The sequence below is a fragment of the Carettochelys insculpta genome, chromosome 22, assembly GCF_033958435.1.
Source record: "Carettochelys insculpta isolate YL-2023 chromosome 22, ASM3395843v1, whole genome shotgun sequence".
In the NCBI taxonomy this organism is placed as follows: Eukaryota; Metazoa; Chordata; order Testudines; family Carettochelyidae; genus Carettochelys; species Carettochelys insculpta.
Genome location: NC_134158.1, coordinates 11,335,336 through 11,345,582, shown reverse-complemented (window position 1 = coordinate 11,345,582; position 10,247 = coordinate 11,335,336). Strand labels below are relative to the sequence as shown.

Here is a 10,247-nt window from a genome sequence, read left to right as displayed (position 1 = left end):
GCAACACACAGAGAACTGCCTAGAAAAGCCCCCCGAGCACAAGGGTGGTAACAGGGAGCACCCTGGGAGTGGGGGGAGCAGGCTCCAGGGATGCCCCCATGCAGGATCTGTCCGAGGAGCAGTGCTCCCTCCGCAGGATGGTTCTGTGTGGTGAGGGGCCCCAGCCCTGCCAGTTCCAGCAGCTGTATGGGGGGGGCACAGCAACGGCATGATCGCTGGGGGAGGGGGACGGGGGGCTCTGACTTCCCACAGTCCTCATCAGAGCCCCCTACTTCTGCTCCTTGGTGGGGGCGTAGTACAGCTCCAGGGGCTTGCTCACCTTCCAGAACTTCTCGTTCACCAGCTCCAGGGTCAGGGAGCCGTTCAAGGTCTGCCGGGAGAGACTAGAGTAGTGGGGGGGGGGGTGCCACCGGCAGCACAGCCCCTGCGGAGAGCCCCCGCCATGTTCCCTGCAGTACAGCCCCTAGCGCCGCCCTGGGGAATGGAACCAGCCCTGTCCACCAGGGGAGAGCCCCCCATTGTCCCCCCACCCCCTGCAGTACAGCCCCTAGCGCCGCCCTGGGGAATGGAACCAGCCCTGTCCGCCAGGGGAGAGCCCCCCATTGTCCCCCCACCCCCTGCAGTACAGCCCCTAGCGCCGCCCTGGGGAATGTAACCAGCCCTGCCCGCCAGGGGAGAGCCCCCCACTGTCCCCCCACCCCCTGCAGTACAGCCCCTAGCGCCGCCCTGGGCAATGTAACCAGCCCTGCCCACCAGGGGAGAGTCCCCCACTGTCCCCCTGCAGCCCAGCCCCTAGTGCTGCCCTGAGGAATGGAACCAGCCCTGTCCGCCAGGGGAGAGCCCCCCACTGTCCCCCCACCCCCTGCAGCTCAGCCCCTAGCGCCGCCCTGGGCAATGTAACCAGCCCTGCCCGCCAGGGGAGAGCCCCCCCACTGTCCCCCTGCAGCCCAGCCCCTAGCGCTGCCCTGGGGAATGGAACCAGCCCTGTCCGCCAGGGGAGAGCCCCCCATTGTCCCCCCACCCCGTGCAGCTCAGCCCCTAGCGCCGCCCTGGGGAATGGAACCAGCCCTGTCCGCCAGGGGAGAGCCCCCCATTGTCCCCCCACCCCCTGCAGTACAGCCCCTAGCGCCGCCCTGGGGAATGGAACCAGCCCTGCCCGCCAGGGGAGAGCCCCCCACTGTCCCCCCACCCCCTGCAGTACAGCCCCTAGCGCCGCCCTGGGCAATGTAACCAGCCCTGCCCACCAGGGGAGAGTCCCCCACTGTCCCCCTGCAGCCCAGCCCCTAGTGCTGCCCTGAGGAATGGAACCAGCCCTGTCCGCCAGGGGAGAGCCCCCCACTGTCCCCCCACCCCCTGCAGCTCAGCCCCTAGCGCCGCCCTGGGCAATGTAACCAGCCCTGCCCACCAGGGGAGAGTCCCCCACTGTCCCCCTGCAGCCCAGCCCCTAGTGCTGCCCTGAGGAATGGAACCAGCCCTGTCCGCCAGGGGAGAGCCCCCCACTGTCCCCCCACCCCCTGCAGCTCAGCCCCTAGCGCCGCCCTGGGCAATGTAACCAGCCCTGCCCGCCAGGGGAGAGCCCCCCCACTGTCCCCCTGCAGCCCAGCCCCTAGCGCTGCCCTGGGGAATGGAACCAGCCCTGTCCGCCAGGGGAGAGCCCCCCATTGTCCCCCCACCCCGTGCAGCTCAGCCCCTAGCGCCGCCCTGGGGAATGGAACCAGCCCCGCCCGCCAGAGGAGAGCCCCCCGCTGTTCCCCTGCCCCCTAGCACTGCCCTGGGCAATGGAGCCAGCCCTGCCCACCAGGGGAGAGCTCCCCACTGCCCCCCTGCAGCCCGTCCTCCAGCTCCACCTTGGGCGCAGCGCGGCGCCCGGCCCCGTACCGTGAAGGGCCCCCCGGAGGTGGCAATGTAGATCGTATACTGCTTCTCGCTCACATCCTCCAGGCCAGGCGCCTCGGGGCCCGGGGCCGGCGTCTCCTCCAGCGCGATGCGCAGGGCCAGGTACTTGGAGAGGTGGTCCACCGTGGCATTGGCCGTTGTCTTCACGTACCTGTCGGACACGCGGGGGTGAGGGCGTTTCCCACACAGGGGATGCCCCCGTCAGGCCCGGCCGAGGGACTCAGCTGTGGAGAGGCGCAAGGCGGGGGCAGAGCTCTGTAGTACACCTAACAACAGGCTTGGGAGGCAGGGAACAGAGGAGCCCCAGAGGCTTGAGGGGAGCTGGTCTGTGGCTGCAGGGTTGCCTGCTCTGGAAGAAGCCACTTCCCCCAGCGCGGCGAGCGGCCTGGGTTCCAGGAGGGGACACTGGGGTGTCAGGGAATTGAGGGGCCCTGGAGGTGGGGGGGGGCAGTTCTCACCTGGTCTGGGAGTATTCGCCCTTCTCCACCAGCACGGGGTGGGGGCGAAAGACGAGTTCAATCTCACTGCTGCCTGGCTCAGCTCCCGGCTCGGGGGTCCCGCGCCCCCCCCCGTCGTGCGAGGTCTCGGGGTCGGGCTCAGGCCCTGAGTCGTCGGAGGCACGGGAGCGCTTGCGGCTGGGGCCGGCCTCGGGGTGGCTGGGGGCCGAGGCGTTGCTCAAGTGGGACCGGCTGTCGCAGTTGTCCTCCCCACCACTGAACGTGGTGTTGTCCGACTCCTGGTGCAGCTTCCGCACCCGCTGCGCCCTGGGGTGGGAGAGCAGGGGGTGTAGCCGCCAGGGTGGAGGGCAGGGGAGGCTGCTGCGTAGGAGTGGGGAACACCAGGGAACTCCTTGGAAAACCTGCAGCAAACCCTGAGCAGAGCTGCACAATGCAGGGCATGGTATGGGCAGGGACCCCAGCCCCCAGAACAGGGTGGGGTTTAGGGAGGAGGGACCCAGGGGCCAGCAGGGCAAGGACCCCAGCCCACCAGAACAGGGTGGGGTTTAGGGAGGAGGGACCCAGGGGCCGGCAGGGCAAGGACCCCAGCCCACCAGAACAGGGTGGGGTTTAGGGAGGAGGGACCCAGGGGCTGGTGGGGCAGGGACCCCAAGGCTATGCTGGAAGCAGCCAGGACACACCCTGGTTCCCCTGCACAGAATACGGTGGCAGGGAGGGACCCAGGCCATTCCTGGCTTACAGCTTTCACCTGCAGCTCTGGAGACAGGTCAGATCCGGAGCCCCCGTCCCCTTGGCTCACCTGTGCATGGCCTGATCCAGACCCCCACCCCCTCGGCTCACCTGTGCATGGCCTGATCCAGACCCCCACCCCCTTGCCTCACCTGTGCATAGCCTGCATGCGGAGCCCCCACCCCCTTGGCTCACCTGTGCATGGCCTCATCCAGACCCCCGCCCCCTCGGCTCACCTGTGCATAGCCTGCATGCGGAGCCCCCGCCCCCTTGGCTCACCTGTGCATGGCCTCATCCAGACCCCCGCCCCCTCGGCTCACCTGTGCATGGCCTGCATGCGGAGCCCCCGCCCCCTTGGCTCACCTGTGCATGGCCTCATCCAGACCCCCGCCCCCTCGGCTCACCTGTGCATAGCCTGCATGCGGAGCCCCCACCCCCTTGGCTCACCTGTGCATGGCCTGCATACGGAGCCCCTCTTCGATGCTGCTGCTCAGCGCCTGCTGGTTGTGCAGGCGGCTCAGCTTGGCCAGCACGCGGTCCTGGTGCGCCTCGTACTCGTCCCGGCTCGGGTAGATCTTGGAGATGAGGGCATCGAAATTGGGGTCGGGGCGGAGCGAGCGCTTGGACACCAGCTTCTTGCGGCACGTGGGGCACTCCTTGTTCCTGTGGCGTGGGGGTCACAGCATGGCCAGGCTGGCCCCCGCTTCCTCCTCCGCCACCCCCACCGCCACCACAAACACCAGCTTGTCCTTCCCCTCCCCGACCGCTGCCCTCCAGCCCCCACCCCCCGATGGCTCCAGCCCCTCCCCCGCCCGGAGCCATTCCCAGAGCCCCCCAGTGCCACCCCAGCCCGGCCCTACCCGCTGCGCAGGGCGGTGACAATGCAGTCGGAGCAGAACCGGTGCAGACACTCCTTGGTGGTCATCGTGTTCTTCAGCATGTCCAGGCAAATGGGGCACATGAGCTCGCTGTGCAGGCTGCGGGGGGACACCGCAATCTCCGTGCTGTCCATGATGGCCTCCTGCGGTGGGGGCGTGCGGGCCAGAGCTGAGACCCTGGGGTCCCCCGCCCAGGCCAGCCCCCCCAGCCCTGAGGTGAACCTCCCAGGCCCTCCCCACAAGCCCGTTACCCCCAGACCCGTCCCTCTCACCTGGGGCGTCCGGTGCAGCTCGTACAGACTCAGCTCCCAGGTTTTGCTGGCGCTCTGAGCGTTGGCTGGGGTCGCCATGGCAGCAGGGGCACCTGGCCCCGATCCTGGGGAGACATCAATGGGGAGTGAACAACAAAGGGGGGTTACCCCTGGAGCACCCAGGGCTGCCCCCTAAGCCTCCCGCTCTTCCTCCAGAGACCAGGCCCCCCAAGGGTCCCCCCATTCCCAGGGTCTCCAGCTGCCTCTGGCCCTCCTGCCCCGCCCCCAGCTACAGCCCCCATGTTCCCAGCCCTCACCCTCCCGCTGCCGCCCCCCTGCTCCTGACCCCTGCCCCCCCCCAACTACAGCCCCCATGTTCCCAGCCCTCCCCCTCCCGCTGCCGCCCCCCTGCTCCTGGCCCCCTGCCCCCCCCAGCTACAGCCCCCATGTTCCCAGCCCTCCCCCTCCCGCTGCCGCCCCCCTGCTCCTGGCCCCCTGCCCCCCCCAGCTACAGCCCCCATGTTCCCAGCCCTCCCCCTCCCGCTGCCGCCCCCTGCTCCTGGCCCCCCTGCCCCCCCCAGCTACAGCCCCCATGTTCCCAGCCCTCCCCCTCCCGCTGCCGCCCCCTGCTCCTGGCCCCCCTGCCCCCCCCAGCTACAGCCCCCATGTTCCCAGCCCTCCCCCTCCCGCTGCCGCCCCCCTGCTCCTGGCCCCCTGCCCCCCCCAGCTACAGCCCCCATGTTCCCAGCCCTCCCCCTCCCGCTGCCGCCCCCTGCTCCTTGCCCCCTGCCCCCCACAGCTACAGCCCCCATGTTCCCAGCCCTCCCCCTCCCGCTGCCGCCCCCCTGCTCCTGGCCCCCCTGCCCCCCCCCCAGCTACAGCCCCCATGTTCCCAGCCCTCACCCTCCCGCTGACGCCCCCCTGCTCCACCCCAGCTACAGCCCCCCCATTCCCAGCCCTCCCCCTCCCGCTGCCACCCCCCTTCTCCTGGCCGCCTGCCCCCCCCCAGCTACAGCCCCCATGTTCCCAGCCCTCCCCCTCCCGCTGCCGCCCCCTGCTCCTTGCCCCCTGCCCCCCACAGCTACAGCCCCCATGTTCCCAGCCCTCCCCCTCCCGCTGCCGCCCCCCTGCTCCTTGCCCCCTGCCCCCCCCAGCTACAGCCCCCATGTTCCCAGCCCTCCCCCTCCCGCTGCCGCCCCCCTGCTCCTGGCCCCCTGCCCCCCCCAGCTACAGCCCCCATGTTCCCAGCCCTCCCCCTCCCGCTGCCGCCCCCCTGCTCCTGGCCCCCTGCCCCCCCCAGCTACAGCCCCCATGTTCCCAGCCCTCCCCCTCCCGCTGCCGCCCCCTGCTCCTGGCCCCCCTGCCCCCCCCAGCTACAGCCCCCATGTTCCCAGCCCTCCCCCTCCCGCTGCCGCCCCCTGCTCCTGGCCCCCCTGCCCCCCCCAGCTACAGCCCCCATGTTCCCAGCCCTCCCCCTCCCGCTGCCGCCCCCCTGCTCCTGGCCCCCTGCCCCCCCCAGCTACAGCCCCCATGTTCCCAGCCCTCCCCCTCCCGCTGCCGCCCCCTGCTCCTTGCCCCCTGCCCCCCACAGCTACAGCCCCCATGTTCCCAGCCCTCCCCCTCCCGCTGCCGCCCCCCTGCTCCTGGCCCCCCTGCCCCCCCCCCAGCTACAGCCCCCATGTTCCCAGCCCTCACCCTCCCGCTGACGCCCCCCTGCTCCACCCCAGCTACAGCCCCCCCATTCCCAGCCCTCCCCCTCCCGCTGCCACCCCCCTTCTCCTGGCCGCCTGCCCCCCCCCAGCTACAGCCCCCATGTTCCCAGCCCTCCCCCTCCCGCTGCCGCCCCCTGCTCCTTGCCCCCTGCCCCCCACAGCTACAGCCCCCATGTTCCCAGCCCTCCCCCTCCCGCTGCCGCCCCCCTGCTCCTTGCCCCCTGCCCCCCCCAGCTACAGCCCCCATGTTCCCAGCCCTCCCCCTCCCGCTGCCGCCCCCCTGCTCCTGGCCCCCCTGCCCCCCCCAGCTACAGCCCCCATGTTCCCAGCCCCCAGCTACAGCCCCCCGTTCCCAGCCCCCCGCCCCCCCCAGCTACAGCCCCCCGCCCCCCCCAGCTACAGCCCCCCGTTCCCAGCCCCCCGCCCCCCCCTCACCGACTCTCCGGGGCCGAGACACAAACAAGGATTTTTTTCCTCCCTTCACTTTCGGGGGGGGGCGGGGCCTCCCCATCCAGTGCTGACGTCACTTCCTTCCCGTGACGTCAGGTGCGTCCCACCGCCTGCCGTGGTCCGCCCCGCCCCGCCCCCTTCCTCCTGACACCGAACGAGGCGCGGGGTTCCCGGGGACCTCCTCCCCGCGGGGATTCCCGCAGCCCCCCCAAGTCCCCCTGGCCCCCCCAACTGCCCAGGGCTCCCCAGCCCCCCCGACCCCCCAACTCACCCTGGGCCCCCCAAACCCCCCAACTCTGCCCAGGGACCCCCAGACCCCCTCAGGCAGATCCCCCAACTCCGCCCATGGACTCCCAGCCCCCCCAACTCCGCCCAGGGACCCCCAGCCCCACCACAGCTGCCCCAACTCCACCCTGGGCCTCCCCACATACCCCCCAACTCCCCCTGGGCCCCCAGCCCCCCATAGGCAGATCTCCCAACTCCACCCAGGGACCCCCAGACCCTCCAGCTCCCCCCGGGCCCCCCACAGACCCCCCAACTCCCCTTGGGCCCCCCAGTCCCCCCTCAGGCAGACCCCCCAACTCCCCAAGGGACCCCACAGCTCCCCTCAGGCAGATCCAACTCCCCCAGGGAACCCCCATCTCACAGACCCCCCAGCTCCCCCTGGAGCCTCAGCCCCCCTCAGGCAGACCCCCCCAACTCCCCCAGGGACCCCCCCAGCCCCACCTCACACAGACCCCCCGGATCCCCCAGCCCCTCCTCAGGCAGACCTCCCAACTCCCCCTGGGCCCCCCACCTCCCCTCACACAGACCCCCCAACTTTCCTCGGGAACCCCCAATGCGCCTCTCACACAGACCCCCCAACTCTCCCAGGGACCTCCCATCACACAGCCCATGGCAGAGCTGTGGGGAGCCCCAGGCTGGACTGGGCTGGGCTGGGTTGGCGGGGGCTGCAGGCTGGGGTTGAGGAGCACTGGCAGAGCTGTGGGGGAGCCCCAGGTTGGGCTGGTGGGGCCCGAACTCCCCCAGGGACCCCCAGTCCCCCCTCACACATACCTCCCAACTCCCCCAAGGGACCCCCCCCCCCATCACACAGACCTCCCCCAACTCCACCAAGGACTCCTGAGCCCTGCCTCACATAGACCCCCCAATTCCCCCTGGAACCCCCTAGCCCCCCTCAGGCAGACCCCCCCAGCACACAGACATTCCCCAACTTTGCCTGGGCCCTCAGCCCCCCTCAGGCAGGCCCACCCAACTCCCCCCAGCCCCCACCACACAGACCCCCCCAATTCCCCCAAGGGACCCCCCATCACATAGACTTCCAACTCCCCCCAGCCCCTCTCAAATACAGCCCAGGGCTGGGCTGGCGGGGGCTGCAGGCTGGGACAGTGGGGCTCTGGCAGAGCTGTCGGGGAGCCCCAGGCTGGGCTGGGTTGGGCCAGGTGTGGGGGAGCAGGCTGGGGCGCCGGCATACGGCCCTAGTGACGCTGAACGAAGCGAGAAGGCTGCCTGCCCGTCTCTTCCCATTGCTTGGTGTCTCCCCCACCCTTGCGAACAAGATCCCAGCCCCCCATTGCGAGAGAGGCTCTGTGGGCTGGGGGCGCGGAGTCGGGGTGGGGGGAGAGGTTGGCTAGCAACGGGGGTGGGCCAGTGGGCGGGCAGGTGTCTGTTGGGGCTTTGAATGGGGCTGGGACCACACAGGCTGCCCCCCTCATCTCGCCCCCCCACCCATTGTACACAGTGAAAGGGCCCAGAGGATTATGGGGCCGGGGGGGTTAGCGCTAGTGCAGGAGTTGTGGGGGTCACACCAGACACAGGCAGCAGAGCCCTGGGATTCCTTCCATCCCCCCATTATCCTCCCAATATCACGTCCCCCTGGATTCTCCATCCCCCCCACCATCCCAGCCCAGGGTCCCCCATCACCTCCCTTTGCCCATTGGCACCCTGTCAAGCCCTCCCCCCCACCCTTGGGGAAACCCTGTCCTGCCTGGAAATGGCCCCTTGCTACTTTGGGGAGCCCTAACCCTTGAGCCACCTGCACCCCCCACGACAGCAATCAGCCAATCCAGGAGTGCTGTCGGCAGAGCACTGGCCGACCAGATCATGTCAGATCCATAGCCCCCCACCTCTAGTCCAATCAGAGGGGGGATCTGGCAACCTATCAGGTTTGTATCCTTCCCTATCAGCCAATCAGAGAGTAATGTGTATATTTCCTGCCACCTGTCAACCAATCAGGCAGCCTCACCTGTACCCACCCCACACCTCTTGGCTAATTGGGTTTCACGTGAGGCGGAGGGGAGGGGGAATCCCCGGGTTCTGGGCTCCCCACTCAGGCAGCTGCCAAGGTTGGCGATTGACCTCCATGGAGCTAATGAGATGGGGGTCAAAGGGCAAGTGTCATGCGGCGGACAAGCTTGGGGCTGATGGATGAGGGAGGCTGGGAGGGGAGCAGCCAGGCCCCCTGCTGAGGCCAGGTGGGAGCCAGCACCTGCTAGAGAGGACAGGCCCTGTACCCCATTGGCCACGCCACCCTGAGCCAGCCAGTCCCTGCTCTGGGGCCGGGTGGGAGCCGGCACCTCCTAGAGGGGACAGGTCTGTGTCCCATTCTCCCAGGCTGTGTGGGGTCCCCTTCTCCCGGTCTCCTCCAGGCGTCGATAGGAAACCCCGGCTCACGACGTCCACACTCAATTCTTGGGTGCAGACACAAGAATTGCGTTTGGACAATCAGGAGCCAGCATTCAGTGCGCGGCAAGGAGAGAGTGGGGGGTAGGGGGGCAGCCATGGTGCAGGGAGGGGTGTGCGTGACTGCAGGAGGACGGGGCGAGTCACACATCAGCTCCCCTGCACAGCCAGCCCAAGGCAGGAAGGCAACACGCTGGAAAGCATTCGAGGTGGAACAGGCCTGGACTGGGGCGCAGGTCAGTGTAAATTCACATGTACCAGCTGCTGTGCAAATGTAACAGCTCATGCGTGTCACATTGCACGCCTAGGCTGGGCTAGAAACATGACTTGCACAAGGGTGAGACACAATGGAAGTGTGAATTCAGACACATAACACAACTGTCCATGTGATCCCCCAAACTGCAGACATAGCATGAACACACACGCACAGACGTGGACACACATACAGCCTCAGAGGCAAACACACACGAACACACAAAGGAACGGGTCGGTAGCCCGATGTACTGTTGTCAATAGAACTGTCTAAACATGGGTATCTGCACACAGGGCTACAGAGGTGTGTGAACTCACAAACACAACCGGCTACAATTGCACAAGTTCATGCAACAAGTGTTTACTCACAACTATCCATGTGATCTGGCTTCAAAGACGGAGGCTCATTCCCGTGAGTTCACCTATGCACGTGATACAGAGTGAACACAGCTGAGCTCACAAACACATGAACAGGGCTGATGAAAACACACATACATCATCCTGCAGGACAGTGAACGCCTGTGCAAAACCACACGCTCGGACATCCCTGAACTCACAAGCAGCACAGGGTCTGACAAGAGTGCACATGGAATTGCATGTGTCCGTGTGACTTCACAAGAGCTTGCACGCAGCTACGCATGAAGTGGTCAATGAATAAATGTGATCCGGCACCGATCCATACACAGGCAGCTTTTGAGTATTCTTGCAAAACCCAGATGAAACATGACTTCTGCCTCACACGTAACCCACACATGGCTTCACCCACGAGTGAGCCGTGAGGTCACTATGTGTGACCCCACATACACGATCCTCTACAAATGCACATGAAGGAACATGCACACTCACCCTGGGCTCTGACACGTCCGCTTGAGCCCAGTGACTGTTGTGACCGGGGGGTGCGCATTCTCTCACACACACAAAGTCAGGCAACGAATGAAA

General features: G+C 67.9%; 1 protein-coding gene across 1 annotated transcript; it reads right to left on the bottom strand.

Annotated features, from left to right (window-relative positions):
• Positions 1 to 147: 147 nt before the first annotated feature.
• On the bottom strand, positions 148 to 6,436 carry RING1 (ring finger protein 1). The gene is made up of 7 exons (XM_075016390.1): positions 6,360 to 6,436; positions 4,234 to 4,337; positions 3,944 to 4,104; positions 3,531 to 3,746; positions 2,355 to 2,660; positions 1,879 to 2,047; positions 148 to 370 (listed from the first exon to the last, which is right to left on the bottom strand). The coding sequence occupies exons 1-7, from the start codon at positions 6,433 to 6,435 to the stop codon at positions 269 to 271; spliced, it is 1,134 nt and encodes a 377-aa protein (XP_074872491.1). The 5' UTR covers position 6,436; the 3' UTR covers positions 148 to 268.
• Between the last annotated feature and the right edge of the window lie 3,811 nt (positions 6,437 to 10,247).